This window comes from Chiloscyllium plagiosum, unplaced genomic scaffold (assembly GCF_037043375.1).
Source record: "Chiloscyllium plagiosum isolate Xiang-an unplaced genomic scaffold, Cpla_swu_hap1 HiC_scaffold_6, whole genome shotgun sequence".
Lineage (NCBI taxonomy): Eukaryota > Metazoa > Chordata > Chondrichthyes > Orectolobiformes > Hemiscylliidae > Chiloscyllium > Chiloscyllium plagiosum.
Window position 1 is genome coordinate 93,162,242 of NW_028270144.1, and position 26,422 is coordinate 93,188,663.

Genomic DNA, 26,422 nt, shown 5'->3' on the forward strand with positions numbered 1-26,422 from the left:
TCTCTAACAAGCCATCCAGCTATATCGAACTACTCCAAAGTCTGGGAAAAAAAGGAATGAAACTGAATCTACAAAAGCACTAGAAATGGCAACAGTATGCCTCGCTCTGTTTCCTCTGCAAAATCCTCCTTACTAACACCTGGGGACCTGTGTCAAAGATTGTTCAGATAACATGACATAGCCATTTCTCTCAGAATAAAGTCTTAATGCCTGAGCCCATCATCATGGTTCATATGGCCTGTTCCACTTACAAGGTAGATTCACCACAAGTGGGAATACAGTGGGCAGTATCAGCAAAATGCTATTAATTCAACAATGTAGATTGACTAAACAGACTGATCAGAATTTCCCATTATTCCCAGAGATTTCACAACAACTAAAAAAGAAACTTTATTTAGAATTGTTCCATAACAGCAGGATAAAACATAAATAATATGCAAAAGTAATACAATTGCTCTTACCAAAATAGTACATAACACATTTACAATGACAATATAAAATGACAAAACAACAGGATCCCTTTTTCTATAAAGTCTTTTATTACAAAAAGTGCAAGTACTAAAAGAATACTCATAACTAAACAGTAACACTGAATTAGCGATGCATTCAGCACTATTCAAGAGAGCCAAAACTGACACTTCCTTTTCAGTCTGAATGCTGAAAGAATCAACTAACTTACAGAACATATCAAGTTTTAACTGATACAAGATATTCTGGTCTATTTATCCTTCTTTAACAAACACAGTAAAATAATAGAAAAAATGAAATGCTTCTATAAATACTGATGTTTCAATGCATTCTACTGTACATCCAGAGATGGATTAGTCACAATTAGCTTTCCATATTGCTACCATGTAGACAGACTAACTCAGTAAGGGTTAATAGGACTGTTTACTTCTGCACTAGTATTGCAGCTGCATGACAAGAAAATTTCATTTAAAAATAGTAGTTTGTTTCCTGCTTTATATGTTAGAAATAAATTTAATTCGCACTTATTATATTAAAAGTGTAATGTGATACCTGAATCTGTTCTGGGACTATTCATAAATTAGTAGCGTTGTGGTAAATGATTAACTTATCATAATGATGCATATGAAAGCAAAATTATTAACACAGAAAAGACAACTAAATTGTTCTGAAGATTAAAAACTTGCACAGAAGTAGTGTTATGTGCCTTTATGTTCCTTTTTCAAAGAAAAATAAGTTATACCTTTGGTAAAAGAGTAGCCAAGATTATTTTTTAATCTAGACAGGCAACTGAAAATGGAGATAGGGCTTTGTAGTGGGAGGTAGGACATAAGCAGATAAATATAATAGCATGCTGAATGGCACAGCTAATAACCAAAATATCGAAACTAAAATAAAGCTTTCAAAAGCATAGGATAGATTTGGGTAGAATAGACCATCTTCTCAGCTTTTTGCCAATTTTCCTCTTTATACAAAGTCACATTGCTAAGCAGTTTCTTCTCCTGCTGCTAAGATATGCAATGTGACATTAGGATTTTAGAGCAAATTGATGCTTATATCTCAAGGAGGCTCTGTAATTTGAAATGTGCCATTTTGAATGAATTTTAAAAAGGATTCAAATCATGTAACATTTAAATATCAGCATGCATGTCCTGGGTTCTTAAATAGAATAAAAATTTCATTGGAACAAATCAGATAATCTCGTACCATACTGAAGGTAGGGAAAAATAAAGAATGATAGAAGCTTGTCATTTTTCACAGAACTTAAACTCTTCAGAGAAGTATTAATAATTCTGAAAATATATTACTGTCTGTAACCCAATATTTCAAATTATGTCCATGTGCTCAAGAGCCTGATTATAACTTGACTATTACATACAATATTCATCCCAATCAGTAGATATTGAATTTTGCAGTGTTCCTATCAAGCTACTTTTAAAAAAAAAAGTTCCTTAAAAAGTGAAACTTCTTAAAAATTCTCCTAATGGATAAATAGATTGCTATAATTTTGTGAACTATGGTTGTTGAATACATAGCCCATAAAATCTAAGTAGTTAAGCAACATGGTTTATTTCAAATTTGGCAGCTAAACCAAGTAGTTCCATTACTATAATGCACCATATCACTTAACTTTATACATTTCAACTATCTAATAAAGGAATGCTTCTGACAATAAATATAGGAAAGAGAGAGAATGAGATGTATTAAATGTAGCGTTGTTTTATCTTTAAAATACTAAATAATAATCTGACCAACAATACGTACCGGGTGGGGGAATCCTATTTTCTTACTAACAGGTTAATACATCAAATAATTTGAAATGACTTCATCTTTCCCAAATGTGTCAGATTAGTTTAGTAGTGTATTAAAGTGCTTTGCAAGAGTCAAGATTGCTGTAAAGTTGATTCTCAAGGCTCAAATTGATCATGTCTTGTCTTTAAGAACCAAATGTGCAAAAATAATCTTCATATCCTATGACTTTACACAGTACGCATTACTCAAAACCTTCCATTTTATGAAGTATACTACATAAATTAGTTACACTGAACCAAATTCAGCCATCCATGTTGCATACTTTTCAAGATCTGACGCAGAAACTGATTTGGAGATTTTCTTAAGAGACAATTCAAAATCATCCATGGTTACAGGCATTTGCAACTCTTCTTTGGACAAAGCTTTGATTTCTTCTGGAGACAGGCCTTGAATGCGACGTCGCATTGCCATCATGGAAGCATCTCTAAAAGCAATTAAAGCAGTAATTGTAGAAATAAATCTTTAAGTAAGATTTCTATCGTGCATCAGATTCTTTGTTTTAATCCACAATTACACTGTTCATCAGCTTGGATACATCTTTCATTATTGACCTCTTCATGATCAATGAATGTGGTCAAACTAGCCTATAAGGAAGAACAATCTGTGATCTAGTTGTCTGACTACATTCCTAGGAAGTGTCTCAGCCCAGTTCCTACATTAAAATGCAAGGTAACATTAAAGTTAAATTCAAGGGATTTAAGTTTGATTGTTGATGCAGGAATTCATATTGACTTTCAAAATGGAGCACATTTGTGTAAAGATTTGTAACTTGGGTGCCACTTGTTATGGTTGTGGTACATTCGCTGAGCTGGGATGTTGATTTGCAAACATTTCGGCCCGTGTCCAGATGACACCTTTAGAGTTTTGGAGCCTCCTGTGAAGCACTACTGTACTGTTGCTTCTGGAATTTACTTTGTTTCATTTCTGCTGCTTTCAGTGGCCGGTATATTGGGTCCAGGTCTACGTGCTTTTTGATGGAGTCTGTGGTTGTGGTGAAACGGTTAAAAATTATGTCCCAATACATGTGTGAATCTAACCGGAATGGAGGTGTTGCTTAGTCCCGTGTGAATCTTATTACACACCTCCCCGTGTGAATCTTCTTATCTGTATGTAACCAGAATGGAATGTGTTTTTTAGCCTTGCTCTGCTGTTCACATGAATGTTTATATCTGGAAAAGAGTATATCAGCTGGAAAAGTCTCCAGTTCGGGGAGTCTGCTCCGGGGTTACGTTTAACCGCTGAGCGTGGGTTGTTGGCAACCGCTCTACGAGAACTGACGGCGCCCAGTTCCGGTAACATGTAGAGTGAGTATAAGCCAGACCCGTTGGTTGTGGCGACGCTGCGGGGAATAAAATGCCCATATTCTAGCAGACTCGCCTCTTGGTCGTTTGTTCTGTGTCAGACTACTCTCCTACGAACCTGACCTTGAGAATTTTTTAAAACATTTGGCGTAGTCGAGCAGGGTCAATCGCAATTGAGGAGAGATTTTGATACAGAACAATGTTTTGGAAAAAGACTAAGAAACCAGAAGAACAAACTGTGGAGGTCCCGACCGTCCCGGGATGGCATGGATGTGGGCATGTACGTGGCAGTTTGTTTGAGAGAGGATCCCAGTCCTGCCGAAGAACCCCTTGCCTGGGGTACAGCGGAGGATGTGGGCATGTCCAAAAAGCTGAAGCGGAGTTAACAGAATTGAATGGGATTGAACTGAACTGAGTGGAACTGAAGTGAATCAAATTGAACGGAACAAAATGGAACTGAGCTAAATTGAATTGAAATGGACGGAACTGAATTGAACACAATTGAATTGAACTGAACAGACCTGAACTGAGCTGAATTGAACTACACTGAATTGACTGAACTGAAATTAACTGAAACGAATTGAACTGAATTAAGCATAATGTAACACATGTATTGGGCCAAGCAGTGGAATGTGGTGTAAAATTATGTCCCAATACATGTGTGAATCATAATGTAACACATGTATTGGGCCAAGCAGTGGAATGTGGTGAAACGGTTAAAAATTATGTCCCAATACATGTGTGAATCTAACCGGAATGGAGGTGTTGCTTAGTCCCGTGTGAATCTTATTACACACCTCCCCGTGTGAATCTTCTTATCTGTATGTAACCAGAATGGAATGTGTTTTTTAGCCTTGCTCTGCTGTTCACATGAATGTTTATATCTGGAAAAGAGTATATCAGCTGGAAAAGTCTCCAGTTCGGGGAGTCTGCTCCGGGGTTACGTTTAACCGCCGAGCGTGGGTTGTTGGCAACCACTCTACGAGAACTGACGGCTCCCAGTTCCGGTAACATGTAGAGTGAGTATAAGCCAGACCCGTTGGTTGTGGCGACGCTGCGGGGAATAAAATGCCCATATTCTAGCAGACTCGCCTCTTGGTCGTTTGTTCTGTGTCAGACTACTCTCCTACGAACCTGACCTTGAGAATTTTTTAAAACAGTGGTGGAGTGCGATGCTTCTAGAAATTCTCTGGGTGTCCTATGTTTAGCTTGTCCTATGATCATTGTGTCGAATTTGTGGTTCTTGTCATCTGTGTATTACTACTAGAAATAACTGGTCATGGGGTTTCATGGTTCACTGTTCTGTGTTCTTTGCATCATCACATCCAAGAATGGGAGTCAATTGCCGATTTCCTCCTTTCTCGTAAATGATCCCTGTGAGTACGGTGTTGATAGTCTGGTGTGTGTTCTCGATTTCTGATCTCTTAATGATAACAAAAAATGTCGTCTACGTATCTGATCCAGAGTTTGTGTTGGATTTGCGGTAGGGATGTTTGTTCCAATCTTTGCACCACTAAACACCATGGCCAGCTGTGCCTAGTAGCCATACACACAGATGAAAAGGACCACAAATTCAACTGGGACAACACAACGATCAGAGGACAAGAATCATGTAGAATCATACAATCCCTACGTTGTGGAAACTGGTCTTTCAGCCCAACAAGTTCACACCGATTCTCCAAAGAGTAACACACCCAGATCCATTCCCCTAATATTATGTTACATTTACCCCAGACTAATCCACCTAACCCACACATTCCTGAACACTATGGGCAAGTTAGTATGACCAATTCACCTAACCTGCATATTTTTTACTGCAGGAGGAAACCGCAGCACCTGGAGGAAACCCACGCAGACACAGGGAGAACGTGCAAACTCGATACAGACTGTCGCTTGAGGCGAGAATCAAACCCAGGTCCTTGGCACTGAGGCAGTAGTGCTAACCACTAGACCACTGTGCTAAACATAGGATAGCCAGAGAATTTCTAGGAGCATGGCACTCAGCCACCGAAATCATCAACAAGCACATAGACTTAGATCCAATATACCGGCCACTGCAACAAACAACCAGAGCCGACAACAGGAAATAGCAGAAACAGAACCAAATAAATTCCAGAAGGCACAGTACAGTAGCTCTTCACAGGAGGCTCCAAAGCACTGAAGATGTCACCTGGACAGGGAACGAAATGTCTGCAAATCAATTTCTCAGCTCAGTGAGAACATACCCACAACCACAGCATACACTATTGTTTCTAAAGTTTCTAGGCCACCCTTTATACCATCATTTTATCTTAGATGCATTAAAAATCCTTACCTGCAAACATTTGTGATGTCTGCGCCAGAATAACCTTCCATCTTCTCAGCAATAACTGTAACATCAACACCGAGAGCAACATCTACTCCACGGAGATTTATTTTCAGTAGTTCTGCCCTCCCACGTGCTGTTAAAGAAGAGAAAATGACAAGGTAATTCCAGAACATAACTGAAGCAGATTATACTTTTCCTATTTCTTGTCAATAAAGCTCAGGCATTAGCTTTTAAAGATTATAATCTTCAGTTATACATGCACCGATTACAAAATAATCACGAATTTGCCTTAGAAAATAAATTTAATATTTCTCATAATTGAAAATACACTGAACACGTATCTATTCACAAATGACTTCACGTGTGCAATTAATAGCATTCAAGATCTTGTACCTGTGGGCAATGAAATGTATACTCTTTTTTCCAATCTTCTCCTCAAAGCTTCATCTATATCCCATGGGAAATTTGTGGCAGCCAATACCATTACCATTTTGGAGGGATCATCATTATCTGAAGCACCCCCTACACCTGCAATGAAAATATTAAACGTTTTCAACTTAGTGTTACAGAAAAGAATTTTCAACATTTTTCTCATCAAAAAATACAGCAAGCATCAATTTAAACTAAGCTAGCCATATGTATCAAATAGTTTAGGTTTTTCTTTGGTCAGAGCAAAAATAAGTGTGCATGTTTAATAGATCGGTTTTAATGTACATAAAGACCCTTTCCAAGTAACTGCACTCAACAATAGTTGATGACCTTTCAATGCTAGGTTAATCAATAAATCAGGTGTTAATGTAAAGGAGTGGGGAAAAGAAAATTCCATGGCTTGCAGTTGCTCTGTCATAATGCTTGTTTTGTTGCACACCAACTCAATTTCTAAGTAATGAATCCACTGCCTTTCTCCCTTCACTTTTAAGGCAATCAAAAATTGCAAATGTTGCAACTCTGAATAAATTTACTTTGACAAGCACCAGCACAGAAAAGACTCTTAAAGCCAAGACTGGATGATGTCAAGTGCAAACCTTGCCCAACTTATGTTATTTATTAAGTAATTTAAGACCACAAGACACAGGAGCAGATTTAAGCCAATCAGCCAATCAAGTCTGTACTACTATTCAATGATTCATGGCTGATCTGATAATCTCCACTTCCAGTTTCTTGACTTTTCCCAAAGATCCTCTATTCCCTTGCTAAAGCCAGATCTCAGTCTTCAATAATGACCTGCAGCTATAACCACCTGCAGCAAAGAATTCCATAGATTCACCATACACAGAAGAACTTCCTCCTCCTGTCTTAAATTGGCAACCTCTGATTGTGTCATCTAGCCCTAGACATTCCCACAGGGAAAAGAAATCTTTCTGCATATACCTTGTCAAGGTCCTAAGAATCATACATGTTTCAAAAAGATCAAATTTCTTTCTAAACTTCAATGCGTACAAGCAAAACTGCTCAACCTAAGAAAATCCCTCTATATTTGGAATCAGCCCAGTGAACCTTCTCTGGATTGCCTTCAATGAAGTATATCTTTCCTTAGATAATGGGATCAGAATTGTTCACAGTATTCCAACTGTGGTCTAACTAGTGCCCAATATATGTTTTTAGGGAGACCTATGCACTATTCCCTTTAAAAAAGAGAGACTAACAGCCCATTTGTCTTCCCTATTACCCACTGGAGTCATTTGGTATATTTTTCCTGAATTATGCAAAGAGACTCCAAATTGCTTTGTACTGTAGTTTCTAATTTTTTTCTCTATTTAAATAATCAGTTCCTCTTATCCTTCCTGCCAAAATGCATAACCTCACATTTTTCCACATTATACTACATCTGCCAAGTTTATACCTACTTATTTAACTCTGCAGAGGAGAATACATCAGTTAATGACAGCTGATAGTTAATTGTCACATTAACCATAAATTTTAAAGGAGGCAGGTTGATTGATTTATTAAAGGCAGAACCCAGAGAAGTGTACCACATAAATGATTGTTACCTATTTTGCCGAGTAAAACTGGTACAGGTCCACTTCTTATGGTAATGTCTTGACCAGGGTCAACCAGCCTGGTTAAAATTTATGCAATGCTTGGCAACAAAACAATCAGTTATCAATTTTCGTGGAAATGCCTCTACAAATTAGAGTCTACTTGCTAAACAATGAGCACTCCTCTCCTAAAGTATAAATATTGTTGTTATCCTTTTTTGGGCACTTCTTACAAAAGGCTCTGATGAATGCATGACAAAAAGCTTCAATGAAATGTGTCTGTTTTACAATACACTAGTTCACTACGACCAAACGTCTATAAACAATGAAACAAATAATATACTCAAAATATTTGCATTGCAATTTTGTTTCAGCTCTATCCAGTGAACAAGACCAGTAGTAAAATTACTAAAGTCAGAGAGAAAAAAAAATCAAGCATACAGACAGGCTTATCTGAGTGGAGCTACTTCAGAAGATTGAAGGTGTGGTAATTATACTTAATTTTTTTTTTATTTATGTGCAGTTCATTTACCAATGCCTTTAACAGACAGGAAACGTACCATCCATCTGAATGAGTAGCTCTGACTTGACTCGACGGCTGGCTTCATGCTCATCAGATGTACCCCTACGACTACAGATTGAATCAATTTCATCTATAAATATAGTTGTGGGAGCATAAAACCGGGCCTGGGGGGGGGGGGGAGAAACAATATCTTTAATATCCACTTTAATAGGTTTATATATCAACCAAAGAACACCACTTCCTAATACAAACAATATAATCTAGCATTCCCTCGTTACAAATGAGAATAAAACTAAATCCATACGCAACCTAAATAAATGGGCCGAACTGTACATACTCTAAGTAATCTTCTAACATTTATAACACACCACTTATGCAAATGGCCTAATTAGAATGTTTAATTAGACACATTATTTAGGCTATGTTTAATTCAGTTTTGTTTTCAAATTCCACTCATTCCCAATTTATCACTGAGCTGTTTATGATCAGTACTTTCCATTAAGATAATAGTTGGTCAAAGCTATGGGATATCATATGGTAATGCTGGTCTTTTACATGGACTTTGTGGAGTGTATAAATTACAAAACTTTGTTTTCAGTACAGAATGAGAGTCAACCCAAACAAAGTAAAACAGATTTGTAGTAGCATTGAACTAACTATTTACAAACAAATAGGACAACCTTACACAATGAGAATCCTGCATCCAAAATCATGATGAAAAATGCAATGTTACCTTTTGGGTTCTATATTAATTTTCACATACAAATCATAGCAATGTGGATAGACCTGGCCTTACATTTTCATGTTTGGGACTGGAAGGACAACTGTCGAGGTGGCAGGGGTAGTAGAGAATAGAATTAAGTCATGTGACTAACCCTGCTTTTCTCGAAATTACAAATATTTCTTTTCACATCAAATTTGTTCTTTACGTATATAACATCAAGAAACCAAATAGAAAATACATAAGCAATTTTACTTACCATTTCAAATAACAAACGAACCAATTTTTCGGACTCTCCCCTGTACTTTGAAGTTAATGTGGAAGAGGACACATTAAAGAAAGTTGTTCCACACTCTGTAGCCACAGCCTTAGCTAGCATGGTTTTGCCAGTGCCTGGTGGTCCAACCATTAAGACACCCTGGAATATGAAAAGTATTAGTAGAATTTCACTTCAAATTCTATTCCAAATTTAAAGAATATTCAGAATAGCAAAGTTCTCCTCTAGCTCATTGCACTCTTGAATGGGAGACAAGCTCTAAATAATGTCAGAATTTTGTAAATCTAGATTCCTTCTTTGTTGAAGTTGTATATAAACAATTTATGTACATCAGTCTTTGCCCTTCAACTCTTGGGAGGTTTAAGTCATGGGAACATTATTCCTTGAAAGTCATACTGCCAAGATGATCATTTCTCAATCCAGATTATCACCTTTACTGGCTTGTCCAGAGGGACTAGCATCTCCAAGCAACAGCAAGAACAGACAAATGCAAGAGCATAATCTTTGAAGCAAAGTAGGTCACAAAGCGATATGAAGGACTTCACATGAAGCAATTATACAAAAGAAATCCAGTCTTTCGCATCAACCTTCTTCCTGTACAATCTTTAAAATCTACAGGCTGCAAGATGGTATTCCATGCAGCTACTGAAGAAACCTGAAGTTTTGCCCAGTCCAGCACCTGCTTCACTATCAGTAAGGGAACCGACAAGTAGTTATTAGACCCATCAGTAATATAAGCAAGGGATCCAACATTGGGATTTGGTAGCCCCAGTACTAAGTTAGTGTCATACTGTCGTAAACAAAAAAAGTGGAATGTTACCAACTGATTTCTACGCCAAGGACAAAGATCGTTAGACTACGTAAATAACCAGCAAGTATAACAGCAAATGTCATTTTTAACAGAGAAACATAAAAAACATGAACAGTGTAGGCTAATCAGCATTTATGGCCAGCTCTGCCATTCCATATTCAACTCGGTGCCCGGTTTCCATTTTCTCCCACCCCATAGTCACTGATTTGGAGATGCCGGTGTTGGACTGGGTGTACGAAGTTAAAAATCACACAACACCAGGTTATAGTCCAACAGGTTTAATTGGAAGCACTAGCTTTCGGAGCACTGCGCCTTCATCAGATGGTTGTGGAGTATAAGATTGTAAGACACAGAATTTATAGCAAAGACTTACAGTGTGATGTAACTGAAATTATATATTGAAAAGACCTGGATTGTTTGTTGTGTGTCTCAATTTTTTTAATTACCATGTTGGTTTCAGTTCTTTCATATGTAAATTGCAAAACCTTTTTTAAGTTACATTCTCAAGTGAACTTTAACAATTGGTGTCATGTCAGCCCAGATAATGCATTGAAGATGTGAGCTGCCCTATGTGAGACTATCTGTGCCACAATGGTCAGACTGATTCTAATCTAAACAAAAAGATTTGAAGAATCTAACATGGATTCACATTGAGTATCACACAGGGCAGCTCACACCTGACATGCATTATCTGGGCCGACATGACACCAATTGTTAAAGTTCACTTGAGAATGTAACTTTTAAAAAAAGTTTTGCAATTTGCGTAAGAAAGAACTGAAACCAATGTGGTAATTAAAAAAAAATGAGAGACTTAACAAACAATCCAGGTCTTTTTCAATGTATAATTTCAGTTTCATCACACTATAAACTTTTACTATAAATTGTGTCTTATGATCTTATACTCCACAACCACCTGATGAAGGAGCAGTGCTCCGAAGCTAATGCTTCCAAATAAACCTGTTGGACTGCTGTTGTGTGATTTTTTAACTTTGTATACCCACTGATGCCTTTAATAGTGAGAACTATATCCAACTCCTTTTTGAAACCATTCAATGTTTTGGCCTCAACTGCATTTTGTGGCAGTGAATTCCATGGGCTCACTATTCTGAAGCAATTTCTCCCCATCGGAGTCCTAAATGGCCTTAACCTTAAAACTGCGACCCTTGATTCTGGACATCAGGAGTATCTTTCCTCCACTTAACCTGTCTACTAGTCTTGCTAGAATTGATAGGTTTCTACAAGATTCCTCATTTTCCTTCCTCAGGTAAGGAGACCAAAACTGCTCTCAATACTATAGGTGTGGTCTCACCAAGGCAGTGCAAGGCCTACTGCTATTGCACTCTAATTTTCTCACTATAAAGGCCATCATAACATTTGCCTTCTGCACTGCCTGCTACACCATGCTTCCTCAGTGACTGGTGTATGAGGGCACCAAGGTCTCATTACATCTTCCCACTTTCTCAATCTAATTGTCATTTAGATAACAATCTGCACTCCCATTCAAGATGTAGGCTGGCTCAGTGGATGACATTCTCATTTTTAAATCAGACATTGAGTGTTAAGGACCTACTCCAGGACTCAAATACAAAAACTTTGGTTGACACTCTACTGCTTTAACAAGTGCACAAGTGGAAATGTTATCCTTGTACTAAATGTTAAACCAAAGTTCCTTCTGCCCTCTCAACTGAACATAATAAATCCAGGCACTATTTCAAAGTAGAGCAGGGAAGCTAAACTTTGTTTCCACTAAGCATCCCTCAATTAATGTCACAAGAAAATGCTTACCTTGTTCTTATCATATTACTGTCCAGAGGAGCTTGCTAGGCCCAACTTGGCTATGTTTCCTACATTACAGCAATAACAACACTTCAAAAATACTCAATTGGCCGTAAAGTGCTTTGTGGCATTCGAAGAACTTTTAAATCTCAATATAAAATGGAAGTGTCTCTTTTTTCTCATCCCACATATAGTAGCAAAACTAGGAAGTTTATTCTGCAAAAGGTATGTGGAATTTTCTCACCCAAAAGGCTGTGGGTGCTCATTCAACAAAAATTTTGAAGACTGAGAATTTCATTCTGCAAGAGTATCAAGGGGTTTAGAATAAAGACAGGTCAATCAAAAAAAGTTATTAGCACAAACTAATTGAATGGCGGAACAAGCTTTTGAATTGCCTATACCTTTTCCCGAGGATTAATCTTAACAGAAGGAATAAAGAAAACTAAAATGACATGACATTGACAAAAGAATTTGCAGTTTTTAAAAGTTATCTCCAAAAACAAGAAAACAATTAAATACATCAGTAGATTCTGAAAAACAAGTCTGTTCAAAACACTGCTTATTTGTATCTAAAATATAAAAATAACAAATATTGATTCAAATAAAATAGTTACAGCACACTATATATTATAAATATAATTTTATACATGAATTCCACAAGAGAATACATCTAATAACTCATTTTTTAAGTGGCAACAAGAGTACCAGAATTATTTCTAAAATAATTATGTACTCCAAGTTTCAGTGGCAAGATTATGTTTTATTTAATTCGTTCATGCGATGTGAGCATCACTGGCTGGGTCAACATTTATTACCCATCCTCAGCTGCGTTCTTGGTGAGCTGCCTTTTTAACTGTAATACTTCATTTGCTATGGTTGACTAACAATGCCATTACGGAGGGAGTTTCAGGATTTTGACCCAGCTACACTGAAGAAATAATAATATACCTCCAAAGTCAGAATAATGAGTAGATTACAGCAGGGGCTTTCAGGTGGAAGACAGCTGGGCCTAGAACCCTGAGGAACTCCTGTAGCAATGTTCCCCTGGAGCTGGGATGACTGACTCCCAACAACCATAATCATCTCCTTATGTGCCAGATATGATTCCAACCAGCAGAGAATTAACCCCCCCATTTCCACTGACTCCAGTTTTGCTAAAGACATTTTGTACAAAACAAGAAAATAATGCAAAACCTTCATAAATCTTTGGCTAGGCCTTAGCTGGAACAATGTGCACAATTCTGAACACTTGAAAAAGAATGTCATGGCCTCATGGCGGAGACAAAACTTATCCCAGAGAGCTAATTTCCTTTAAATCCTGATATGTGGAGAGACTGGAGAAGTTGAGATTCTCCTTTTCTGAAGGTTAAACAGAGGGACAGCTAATAGAAAAATTCAAAGTGGAGAGGTTTACACAGAGCAGGTATAGAGAAACTATTTCCTTTGCCAAAAGGCTAAGCACCCAGTTCTCAAATTTAAAATAATTGGCAAAACAAAATGTGATGAGAAAGGAGCAAAAATGCAAACATACAGAGTTAAGATCTGGAACACAACACCTGAAAATATGGTGGAATCAGATTCCATGGGAATTTTAAAAAGACAACGTGTTCTTGAAGATTTGTTAAGTGTCAGGGAAAAGTGGAAGTGTAGGTCACATGTCTGTTTGTGCTACAAAATATAATAATTCTATAAAAATCTCAACAGAAACTAATTCCTACCTTCCAGGGTCGCCTTATTCCTTTGAAGAAGTCAGGCATCCACATTGGTAGCACAACAGCTTCTCTTAAAAGTCTCTTGGCATCTTCTAAATCAGCTATATCATCCCTGAACAAAAAATGAACATGCTAGGTTTTGCACCCGTGACCAAAGCCAGAGTATTTTTAAAACTCCAGTATTAAAATTATAATACCAATGGACATTGGGATTCCTGGAAATAATATCTCTCTCCAGAACATCAACCAAGTCCTTATCATAACCAGTTCCATCAAATTTTTTCCCATCTCCATCTCCTGATGCTTCCTGCAGGTTCCTTCTGCTCTATAATCAAGTTAACAAGAGATCATAATTAATATTTTATCATTACTATACATCAATGCACAAAAAGAAAGTAAATTTTCAAAGCACATATCAGGAGGCAGATACAGATTCATTCAAGACCTATTCTTTGAGCATGAGAGTCAACGTTTCAAGCATGAGCTCTTCATCAATGTGATTCCTGATGAAGAGCTCATGCTCAAATTGTCAATTCCCCTGCTCCTTGGATGCTGCCTGACCAACCGTGCATTTCCAGCACAACACTTTTCAACTCTGACCTCCAGCATCTGCAGTCTTAACTTTCTCCCATTCTTTGAACATGCAAATGGTGAGCATCAAAACAGAGTTAAAAATCACACCACACCAGGTTATAGTCCAACAGGTTTAATTGGAAGCACACTAGCTTTCAGAGCGTCGCTCCTTCATCAGTTGGTTATCACAACCAGCTGATGAAGAAGCAACATTCCGAAAGCTAGTGTGCTTCCAATTAAACCTGTTGGACTATAACCTTGTGTGGTGTGATTTTTAACTTCGTACACCCCAGTCCAACATTGTCATCTCTAAATCAGCAAAACATAATTGGTGAAATGCAGCTATTGGACACTTAGAAAGGCAGAAGACAGATATATGAATGCTGTCCAAGATTAAGAATGGAGTATTTAACTACTTTTACTTAAAGAAAATAATTCGATATTGTACAATATTTTAATATTTGGTTCCCACTAATAAAATAGTCAAAATTAATTGACTAGATATTCCTGTGCTAATAACAGTAAAGTTGGTGATATTTAGCACAGCTGTACAGGTGAGGCACAGAGAAAGTTTTAGGTACACTGTAGTATGTACATATTCAAACAGCAGTAGACCATCTGCACTGCCCACAGGATTTCAATACTGTATTCACTGACCTCACAGTTAACAGATAAGAAATAGCAGCAGCAATAGTTTGGCCTGATCGCCTGCTTGAAACAAAGTATGTTCATTACAACGTGTAGTGCCTTCAAAATCTCTTCATGACTGAAAAATCCAAGCTATCAAGGGCACAAATACTAAAACATATTACAGTTTCTAAATTGTGGGAAGGATCTCACTTTTTAAAACAATTTAAAGTCTCTTTTAAAACATCCATGATCCATAGATATATAAATGATTTTTAATATGATTCGCTTGGCTTTATTAAAATTAATTAAGATGATTCTGCTAACCTAATTGTTTGCTTCAATTACTTTTTAACATGAATTTACACTGTAGTTTAATTTGGACAGATTCTGAATATTCATCTATTCACTATCCTTCCCAACCTGTATCCTTTCTAATTTCTTCATTTAGTGAATACTGCACAGCCATGCTGAAACTGGAGTGAAATTTACAAACTACACCTCCACTTCAGACTTTATTTTGTGATCAATGATGCATGTCATTGCTTCGTTGCTAATCACCAAATTCAGACCAAAATCATTACTGAATATGAAATTCTGCTGCTGCAACACTGCTAAAGAAGCCACTTCTAGAGAGCAGTCATGTTTACTTTGTCTAGTTTTATATTTTGAAGTCATTGCACCATTTTAATTTTAGGCAGAACACTTACTGCTTGAAAAATACAGTTGGAAAAAAGCAATAAAACGAATGTGAATTATCAACGGTCCTTAAAATCTTCATTCACCTGCTCAGTGAAATACAATTTTATTTTTCAAAATTTAAAAAGGATCCTTATGGAATTTATTTCTTCATTACAATTAGAATCAATTGATCCTTCTGGTGCTTCAGAGTTACACTATTTGTTTGCATAAAAACAATATCAATAAAAAGTTCAAAATAAATAATGTGAATTTGTTTCATTGCCACATGTAGGTTGAAAATTGAAACTGATAGATCAAACATATTGAGTTTCCTACACCTCATGGCAAAACCAGATTTAAATGATTACAATTTACAACATACCAGATTAACTCACTGAGGATTTGGAAGGGGAAAGAAACAAATCTGATGTAGCTAGCCACATTCCTCAGATGATGAAGCAGTCCATGCCTATACGGTGAAAGACCTCAACAACATTCAGGTTTGGCCGGACAAGTTACAAGGCCTCCTTCAGCAGTCCCTTGGGACAGATAATTAGTTATTCCACTCCCATCCAAAGGGTTTTATAGATTGCACAATGGATTTAAACAATCAGAAACTCTGAAATACACTTGTTGTGTTTGAAGGATTGGGTAGAAAGGTTGCTTGGAGATTTGCACACTTCCTCCAAAGCCTTTGCACATTCTAGTGAAATCTTTTGATGTGTTGGTGCCTTTCTGGATGAACATTCACATTTCAGTCAATCACAGGCTATGGATTCCCATGAGTAAGTATGAATATACAACATTTTCAAGAATGCTTTGAGACTATCCCCAAAGCAATTCTGTTATCCTCCTGAGAATTTTATGTCCTCAGTGAGTCTAATTACAACAGTTGTATCTGGTGCAATACAAATGACTTGTTCTGCCCAGAAGAGCTCATTTTTTTATTGATTAGCATCTACACGCTGTGCAAGTTGACTTGGCAGAGCACACTGCTGTTAGAACACCTTTCTTGACAAACAAATGGAAGGATCTTGTGAAAGCACTACTAATGGTATCTCCAATGCTTTGAGGTACCGACTGTAGATTGTCTAAATCTTTGCCCAGTAAACTTAGTGTCAGTTTTGAAATCTATGTCCTCAATCATGCTTTTCCTCACTAGGCCAAAGACCAAGCAGAAGACAATTATGAATCTGTATATGTCACAATCTGCTTTGGAATTTGCACTGATACCCAAGCCTGCTTACTCTGAGTTTGTGACAAAAGTTAAAGAAGAATTCAAAATACTCAGTGCCCAACTGATCTGTCTGTTAGACTCAGGCTAACAAATCTGGATTCAGGGTACACCTTTTGCTTCTTTCAAGTGTTTCTGATGTAATTTCTGCATCCTATTGAATACATAAGGCAGTTGGCACACTAATTACTCTGTTTCTCTAGTCACTGGTTACAGGCAATGGCTGAGAGGAAATGGTAAAAGGGAATAGTTGATGATCTTTGTTAGTTCGCTGCAGATTGTACAAGAGAACAAGACCAATCTTGACTCTTTGCAGTCTGGAAGTTTTCTGCTCCTGTGCTGTTCCCACAGTAGCTGGTCAGGTGGACAGCCAGAGAGGTGCTGTCATGCTGCAGACTACGGGTCTTAATGAAAAGACCAATTAAACAGTTTCTCTGGACAAATCTTGTCCTGAACATACACCCAGGCAGAAAGAAAAATGAAAACAATCATAAACATAATAAAAATAACACAAAGTACGTGGTTTGAAAGAGGCACACAATTTGATGATTTCAACATCTAAAAACTTATAGATGATAACTGGTCATCCTATGAGCAAAAACAATTGTCAACAAGTTTCATAATTGCACAATTAACAAGCAGCACCAAAATTATACCTTGTCCTCTTTCCCTCTTGTTTTGGAATCACCGCTATGCTTGCTGCTAGATTTTTCAGCTCTACCAGCCTGCTGACCTCGACCCACAAGACCTCTTGCCTGGACAACAGGTGACTCTTTCCGTGCAGGTTTAACCTCACGATTCTGCCGCTTCATCAAAGGAGCTCTGTGAAATTCAACACGACACTGTGTTAAGCAGTATTCATGTGTGCCTGTCAAATGATGTCCAGAAAGTAAGCCATTACTGATAATACACCAACTCAGCTATCCAAAAGGAAGTATATTCAGGACTTGGGGGTGACCAGTGTAATGCCTGTAGTCAGTACATGGACCTCAGGTGTTTATAATCCATATCATTGTCTTAGATGAGAGGGGGAAATAGCTCTTGAGGTGAAGTGGTATTGCTCCTACGTCTCAGCCAGGAGGCCCGGATTAAAATTCCACTTGCTCCAGAAGTAAGAACATCCCTGAACTGGTTGATTTAAAAAGAATAGATGAGGAGGGGGAACTATTCAGTTTTGTGTAAGAGCACTTCTGGAAATAGAACAAAAGAAACTAAATAGACGAGAGGAAGAAGGGCTCTGGTACAGTAGTGGCAGTCGCCCTTCCTCTGGGCCAGGAAGCCTGGGTTCAAGTCCACGGAGAGTTATTATGGTGCAAGGTCAAGATGCTTCAGACGAGATTGAGAAGACCTCCATCAGGAACTGAACCCACGTAGATGACATCATGCTGCGTTGCAAACCAGCTGTCCTGGCAACGAGCTCCCAGATGCATTATATAGGGAAGAGTAAAATTATATAACTTGGAAAGCAGCATACCTTTCAGTAAATAGTGGTATGCAGGGGGAGTTTACAAGCCAATGAATCAAGTTTCTAATTAATGCTGCAAGCTTGTATTCCTGGCTAGAATATTTAGAACTAAAGGTCATAGTCTCACAAAAAGGGGATCAGTAATTAGAATTTGATGACATTAAACTCCATTTGAGTGACCATTGTTTATAATTGTCGAACCTAAAGGATACTGCATGCTTAGAGGATACTTTAGAACGAGATCAATAAATATTTGGGTGAAAGGGGAATAGTGGAAAATGGGATGGAGTGGGACACTGGAGTTGACATAGCTCAGGTGTGATCAAGGTGCAGCAACCTTGCTGGATGGTGTGATCTACTGCAGCTGCAATTTCTTATACTATTTGAACAATATTAACCACAGACTACTTTTTGGCCTTACAACATTGACTTTGTTACTCCCCACCTCTTCACATCCCCTTAATCTCAACCCTTTATATAAAAATTTTTTCGAACATTGACATTGGATATAGATTTTTTTTTAAAAGGAGTCTTAACTACTAAAGAAAATTCATACCCAAAACTCAATTTTACTAAACTAACATTCAGTGTTGCTAATTTTACACACCGGTGTTCAACAGGAATAGGTGGTGGCCAAACACTGGGATCTCTGGAAGATTCATCTTGCTGAGGTACAGAGAAATCAGTTGGAGGTTTCTCTACTCTAAAGCTTTCCAAAGTGTTAACAATACTTTTGACCTGCTCATATTCTTCGACTAAGTCTTGACGCACCTGGAAAATAAACAACAGCAATAGTCTTTTATTATTCCTGAAACAGAATATTTTTAAGTCCCATTTTAACTTGCTTACACACTAGATTTTCTAGGTGTACTTGGCAATGATCTGGGTGCATTCAAATTGGCAAGGATATCCTCAAGAGAGAATTCATTAAATATGTTAGACATTGTTTCTTGGAGCAATATTGTTTCTTGGAGCAATCAGAGAGGAAGCTCCTCTAAATCAGTTGGAGGGCAAGAAACTTGAGTCCGTATTAGTGTTCAGGACTTAAATAAAGGTCATTACATCGGCAGTAAGACAGATCTGATCATCCGGTACCAGCGGGAAGACTAAAAGGCAAGACAGTTAATGAGCAGTTGCATAAGGACATACTCAATTGCTCCCAACTAAAATATATTCCAGAAAGGAAGATAGTTTTTTTTGGCAGGGGGCAGAATAAATTACCATGGCTAAGCAAAGAACTTGAAGTTAATATAAAGACAAAAATCAGGGCATATGCAAATGACATGATGGAAGATTGAGAAATGTTTAAAGTTCAAAAGGTTAATAAAAAAAGTAATTAAAAGCAAAGGCAAATTATAATAGAAAAGCAGGGCAAAGTAGAAAACAGAATAGCAACAGTTTCTATAAGTATATAAAAAGAAATGGTAGCTGAAGTAAATATTGGTCTCTCGGAGAATGAGACTAGGGAGTTGATAATAGGGAACACGGATATAGCTGTCACAAAATCATTATTTTGCTTCAGTTTTCCCAAAATTAACAGGTAATGCAGTGGTTAAAGGAAGGGAGGAACTTAAAACAATTACTACCACTAGAAAAAAAAGAACTGCACAAACTATAGAGTTGAAGACAGATAAATTACCAGAGCCTCATGATTATATCCTAGGGTCCTAAGGAAAGTGATATCCACTGATTATAAGAATCCAAAATTCCCTGGACACAGAAAAGGTTTCAGTGGATTGGAAACATGTTAATATAACATCCTTATTCACAAAGGGTGGGGGGAGCAGAAAGTAAGAAACTGCAGACCAGTTAGTCAAACATGAGTCATATGAAAATTGTTAGAATCCATAATTAAGGAAATAAAACAGGACATTTTGAAGTCAAACTACAACCAGAGTCAGTATGGTTTTATGAACAGTAAATTACAGAATCCCTACAGTGTGGAAGCAGCCATTCTACCCATCGTTTCCACACTGATCCTCCAAAGAACATTTTACCTAGATACACCCCCTCTACTCTCCCTCTATAAACCTGCATTTGCCATGGCTAATCCACCTAGCCTGCACACCCTGGACATTATGGGCAATTTAGCACTGCCAATCCACCTAACCTGTGGGAGGAAATCCACATAGACATAGGAGAATGTACAAACTCCACACAGACGGAGGGTAAAGTTGAACCCAGGTCCCTGGCGCTGAGGCAACAGTGCTAACCACTGAGCCACTATTCCAACCGATATTTTGAAGATGTAACAAGCAATTGATATCCTGTAGATGCAGCATATCTGGGCTTCCAGAAGGCATTTAATAAGGTGAAGCACTAAAGTTTAGTGTACAAGGTAAGATCACATGGGGTTACGGATAATTCATTAACTTTGATAGAGAACTTGTTAGCCACCAGAAAACAGAGTTAAGATAAATGGGTCTTTTTCTGGTTGTCAAGACGTAGCTAGTCCAGTGCCACAGGGTTTGGTCCTTGGACCCCAAACATCTAAAATCAATATTAATGACTTGGACTTAGGGACACAAAGTACTATAGCCAAATTTACAGATGACATTAAAATAGCTCGGAAAGTAAGCTCTAATGAAGAAATAAATTTACAAATGGATACACAGGTACATTAAGTGAATGAGCCCAAATTTAGTAAATGAAATTTTATGTCAGTAGAGTTCATTCAGTTTGGTCAGAAGAATAGAAAGACTGGGTAATCCAAGATGGAGGATGGGAAAAATTTCTGGCTGTAACAGCTGCTCCTTTTTTGAGGTATTTTAGGTGTTGGAGGAGGTGATTTCCTCGAATTCCAGGAGCAGCAATTATGGTTTCATATGCTGTTGCATTGTTTTGGAACTTTGGAAAAAAAAAGTGAAAACAACAGCAGTTTTAAAAGGAAGAACAGAAAGGAAGCACATGGTGAGGACAGTGCAGGAGAGAGAGAACCTGCACAGTTACTGCCTTTGCTGTTTTGAATTCATGTATCGCTGGACATCGGGGTGCATCTGGGAAAATTAACAAACAGTGAAATTCACAACTAATCTTGGAGGAACCTGTTTGGGCGAAGTTCACAGCACAAAATCAGATAAGTTAATCGTTGTTTTAAGTGTGTCCAATAAAAAGGCTGCAGTAGTGAGTAGACTGGGTTCTTTCTTGATTATGTGTTTTTGGAGATATGTCTTCTGATTAAACTTAAAATATAAGCCATAACTATTAATTTAACCTGGGGCAATATTTTGCAGAGGAATAAGACAGTTATTTTCTGGGTCTGTAGATTGTGAAGGAGCAAAAATGGCCTTCAGTACAGTACAGTGATATGTACTTCTTGTCAGATGTGAGCGTTTAAAGAGAGATTAGTGCAGATTATATCTGCCATAAAAGCTGTTGGATGCAAATTTTATCAGACCGAACGAGAGACAGTTAGAAGTAATGAGGAATTTGATAGATGGCAGTAAAAGGAAGGTGGGGGGGGGAGTCTCAGATACAGTCACAAAGATGGGTTAGCTCCAGGAAAGGTAAGAGAGGTAGGCACCCTAGAGAAGGAGTCTTTTGTGGATATACCCATTTCAAACAGGTATGCTGCTTTGGAAAATGTTGGGGTGATGGATTCTCAGGGGAACATAGTACAAACAGCCAAGTTTATGGTATTAAGACTGGCTGTAATGCAACAAGGGATACGTTGGCTTCCAAGACATCAATTGTGTTAGGGGATTCTGTAGTCTGAGGTACAGACAGACGTTTCTGTGGCCAGCAGCGAAAAAGCAGAATGGTGGTTGCTTCCCTGATGCCAGGATCAAGGATGTCTCAGAGAGGGTGCAGAATGTTCTCATGGGGCCAGCAAGAGGTCATTGTCCACATTGAAGCCAATGATATAGGAAGGGAAAAGGTTGAGATTCTGAAAATGAGATTACAGAGAGTTAGGCAGAAATTTAAAAAGGAGGTCCTACAAAGCAGTAATATCTGGATTACTCCCAGTGCTACGAGCTAGTGAGGACAGAAATAGGAGGATAGAGCAGATGAATGCATGGCTGAGGAGCTGGATTCAATGGGAGAAGGATTCACAATTTTGGATCATTGGAATCTCTTTTGGGGTAGAAGTGACCTGTACAAGGAGGACGGATTGCACCTAAATTGGAAGGGGACTAATATACTGGCAGGGAAATTTGCTAGAACTGCTCGGGAGGATTTAAACTAGTAAGGTGGGGGGGGTGGGACCCAGGGAGATAGTGAGGAAAGAGATCAATCTGAGACTGGTACAGTTGAGAACAGAAGCGAGTCAAACAGTCAGGGCAGGCAGGGACAAAATAGGACTAATAAATTAAACTGCATTCATTTCAATGCAAGGGGCCTAACAGGGAAGGCAAATGAACTCAGGGCATGGTTAGGAACATGGGACTGGGATATCATAGCAATTACAGAAACATGGCTCAGGGATGGGCAGGACTGGCAGCTTAATGTTCCAAGATACAAATGCTACAGGATGGATAGAAAGATTAGATTTAGATTAGATTACTGACAGCGTGGAAACAGGCCCTTCGGCCCAACAAGTCCACACCGACCCGCCGAAGTGCACCCACCCAGACCCATTCTCCTATATTTACCCCTTCACCTAACACTACGGGCAATTTAGCATGGCCAATTCACCTAACCTGCACATTTTTGGACTGTGGGAGGAAACCGGAGCACCCGGAGGAAACCCACGCAGACACAGGGAGAATGTGCAAACTCCACACAGTCAGTCACCTGAGGTGGGGATTGAACCCGGGTCTCTGGCGCTGCCAGAGGGAGGCAAGAGAGGAGGGGGAGTGGCATTTTTGATAAGGGATAGCATTACAGCTGTGTTGAGGGAGGATATTCCCAGAAATAAATCCAGGGAAGTTATTTGGGTGGAACTGAGAAATGAGAAAGGGATTGTATTATAGACCCCCTAATAGTCAGAGGGAAATTGAGAAACAAACATGTAAGGAGATCTCAGCTATCTGTAAGAATAATAGGGTGGTTATGGTAGGGGATTTTAACTTTCCACACATTGACTGGGCTGAAAATGTGTTGCTGGAAAAGCGCAGGTCAGGCAGCATCCAGGGAACAGGAGAGTCGACGTTTCGGGCATAAGCCCTTCTTCAGGAACATGTCAACATGCCCGAAACGTCGACTCTCCTGTTCCCTGGATGCTGCCTGACCTGCTGCGCTTTTCCAGCAACACATTTTCAGCTCTGATCTCCAGCATCTGCAGACCTCACTTTCTCCTCACACATTGACTGGGACTGCCATAGTGTTAAATGTTTAGATGGAGAGGAATTTGTTAAGTGCGTACAAGACAATTTTCTGATTCAGTATGTGGATGTACCTACTAGAGAAGGTGCAAAATTTAACCTACTCTTGGGAAATAAGGCAGGACAGGTGACTGAGGTGTCAGTGGGGGAGCACTTTGGGGCCAGCGACCATAGTTCTATTAGATTTAAAATAGCGATGGAAAAGGATACACCAGATCTAAAAGTTGAAGTTCTAGATCGGAGAAAGGCCAATTTTGATGGTATTAGGCAAGAACTTTCAAAAGCTGATTAGGGGCAGATGTTCGCAGGTAGATGGACGGCTGGAAAATTGGAAGCCTTCAGAAATGAGATTACAAGAATCCAGAGAAAGTATACTCCTGTCAGGGTGAAAGGAAAGGCTGGTAGGTATAGGGAATACTGGATGACTAAAGAAAAAGGAAGCATATGTAAGGTATAGACAGGATAGATCAAGTGAATCCTTAGAAGAGTATAAAGGGAGTAGGGGTATACTTAAGAGGGAAATCAGGAGGGCAAAAAAGGGGACATGAGATAGCCTTGGCAAATAGAATTAAGGAGAATCCAAAGGGCTTTTACAAATACATTAAGGACAAAAGGGTAACTAGGGACCCTCAAAGATCCCTGAAGAAGGGCTTATGCCCGAAACTTCGATTCTCCTGTTCCTTGGATGCTGCCTGACCTGCTACGCTTTTCCAGCAACACATTTTCAACCCTCAAAGATCAGCAAGGCGGCCTTTGTGTGGAGCCACGGAAAACGGGGGAGACACTAAATGGGTATTTTGCATCAGTATTTACTGTAGAAAAGGATATGGAAGGTATAGACTGTAGGGAAATCAATGGTTACATCTTGCAACATGTCCAGATTACATAGGAGGAAGTGCTGGATGTCTTAACGGTAGATACATCCCCAGGACCTGATCAGGTGTACCCGAGAACCCTGTGGGAAGCTAGAGAAGTGATTGTTGGGCCTCTTGCTGAGATATTTGTATCATCGATAGTCACAGGTGAGGTGCTGGAAGACTGGAGGTTGGCAAACATAGTGCCACTGTTTAAGATGGGTGGTTAGGACAAGCCAGGGAACTATAGACCAGTGAGCCTTACCTCGGTGGTGGGCAAGTTGTTGGAGGGAATCCTGAGGGACAGGATGTATATGTATTTGGAGAGGCAAGGACTGATTCGGGATAGTCAACATGGCTTTGTGCGTGGGAAGTCATGTCTCACAAACTTGATTGAGTTTTTTGAAGAAGTAACAAAGAGGACTGATGAGGGAGAGGTGTCGATGTAATCTATATGGACATCAGTAAGGCGTTCGACAAGGTTCCCCATGGGAGACTGATTAGCAAGGTTAGGTCTCATGGAATACAGGGAGAACTAGCCATTTGGACACAGAACTGGCTCAAAGGTAGAAGACAGAGGGTGGTGGTGTAAGGTTGTTTTTCAGACTGGAGGCCTGTGACCAGTGGAGTGCCACAAGGATCTGCGCTGGGTCCTCTACTTTTCGTCATTTACATAAATGATTTAGATGCGAGCATAAGAGGTAAAAGTAGTAAGTTTGCAGATGACACCAAAATTGGAGGTGTAGTGGACAGCGAAGAGGGTTACTTGAGATTGCAAAAGGATCTTGACCAGATGGGCCAATGGGCTGAAAAGTGGCAGATGGAGTTTAATTCAGATAAATGCGAGGTGCTGCATTTTGGGAAAACAAATCTTAGCAGGACTTATACACTTAATGGTAAGGTCCTAGGTAGCATTGCTGAACAAAGAGATCTTGGAGTGCAGGTTCATAGCTCCTTGAAAGTGGAGTTGCAGGTAGATAGGATAGTGAAGGTGGCGTTTGGTATGCTTTCCTTTATTGTTCAGAGTACTGAGTACAGGAGTTGGGAGGTCATATTGCGGCTGAACAGGACATTGGTTAGGCCACTGTTACATGCAATTCTGGTCTCCTTCCTATCGGAAAGATGTTGTGAAACTTGAAAGGATTCAGAAAAGATTTACAAGGATGTTGCCAGGGTTGGAGGATTTGAGCTACAGGGAGAGGCTGAACAGGCTGGGGCTGTTTTCTCTGGAGCGTCGGAGGCGGAGGGGTGACCTTACAGAGGTTTACAAAATTATGAGGGGCATGGATAGGGTAAATAGGCAACGTCTTTTCCCTGGGGTCGGAGAGTCCAGAACTAGAGGGCATAGGTTTAGGGTGAGAGGGGAAAAGATATAAAAGAGACCTAAGGGGCAACTTTTTCCACGCAGAGGGTGGTACATGTATGGAATGAGCTGCCAGAGAAAGTGGTGGAGGCTGGTACAATTACAACATTTAAGAAGCATTTGGACGGATATATGATTAGAAAGGGTTTGGAGCGATATGGGCCAGGTGCTGGCAGGTGGGACTAGATTGGGTTGGGATATCTGGTCGGCATGGACGGGTTGGACATGCTGTACATCTCTATGACTCTGTGACAACTTATATCTAAATGGAGCGAAACCTTACTGTTTCAGTGCAGCAGCATCTGGACCTGGGTGGCCCCATGCATGAATCACAGAGAACCAGTATGCAGGTGCAGCAGAAAACAGAAAGGCAAACTGAATTTTCACATTTATGGAGAAGAGTATAAAAATAGGAAAGTTTGCTGCAACTCTACAGAGCATTAGTGACAGCACACCTGGAATACTGCATACAATTACAGTCCCGTTACTTGAGGAAGGATGTGGCTGCATTGCAGGCAGTTCAGAGGAGGCTCACTGGATTGATTCCAAAGAAATGGGATTTGGCTTATGAACGAAGATTGAGCAGTTTAGGCCTATTCTCTGTCCCGTCTAGAAAAATGAGAAATCAAATAGATAATGATAAAGGGGATAGGCAAAGTAGACATAGAAAAAA

General features: G+C 39.0%; 1 protein-coding gene across 2 annotated transcripts in view; it reads right to left on the reverse strand.

Moving 5' to 3' along the window:
- Positions 1–372: 372 nt before the first annotated feature.
- Positions 373–26,422, reverse strand: part of katnal1 (katanin p60 subunit A-like 1) — a 40,832-nt gene continuing 14,782 nt past the window's right edge. For both annotated transcript variants that reach the window (XM_043692036.2, XM_043692035.2), the window contains exons 3-11: positions 18,876–19,039; positions 17,460–17,625; positions 13,886–14,013; positions 13,695–13,800; positions 9,372–9,530; positions 8,429–8,555; positions 6,283–6,417; positions 5,896–6,022; positions 373–2,704 (exon numbers count right to left, since the gene is read on the reverse strand). In XM_043692036.2, the coding sequence (XP_043547971.1) occupies positions 2,506–2,704; positions 5,896–6,022; positions 6,283–6,417; positions 8,429–8,555; positions 9,372–9,530; positions 13,695–13,800; positions 13,886–14,013; positions 17,460–17,625; positions 18,876–19,039 (1,311 nt within the window). In that variant the 3' untranslated portion in view covers positions 373–2,505. The remainder of the gene's footprint in view (positions 2,705–5,895; positions 6,023–6,282; positions 6,418–8,428; positions 8,556–9,371; positions 9,531–13,694; positions 13,801–13,885; positions 14,014–17,459; positions 17,626–18,875; positions 19,040–26,422) is intronic.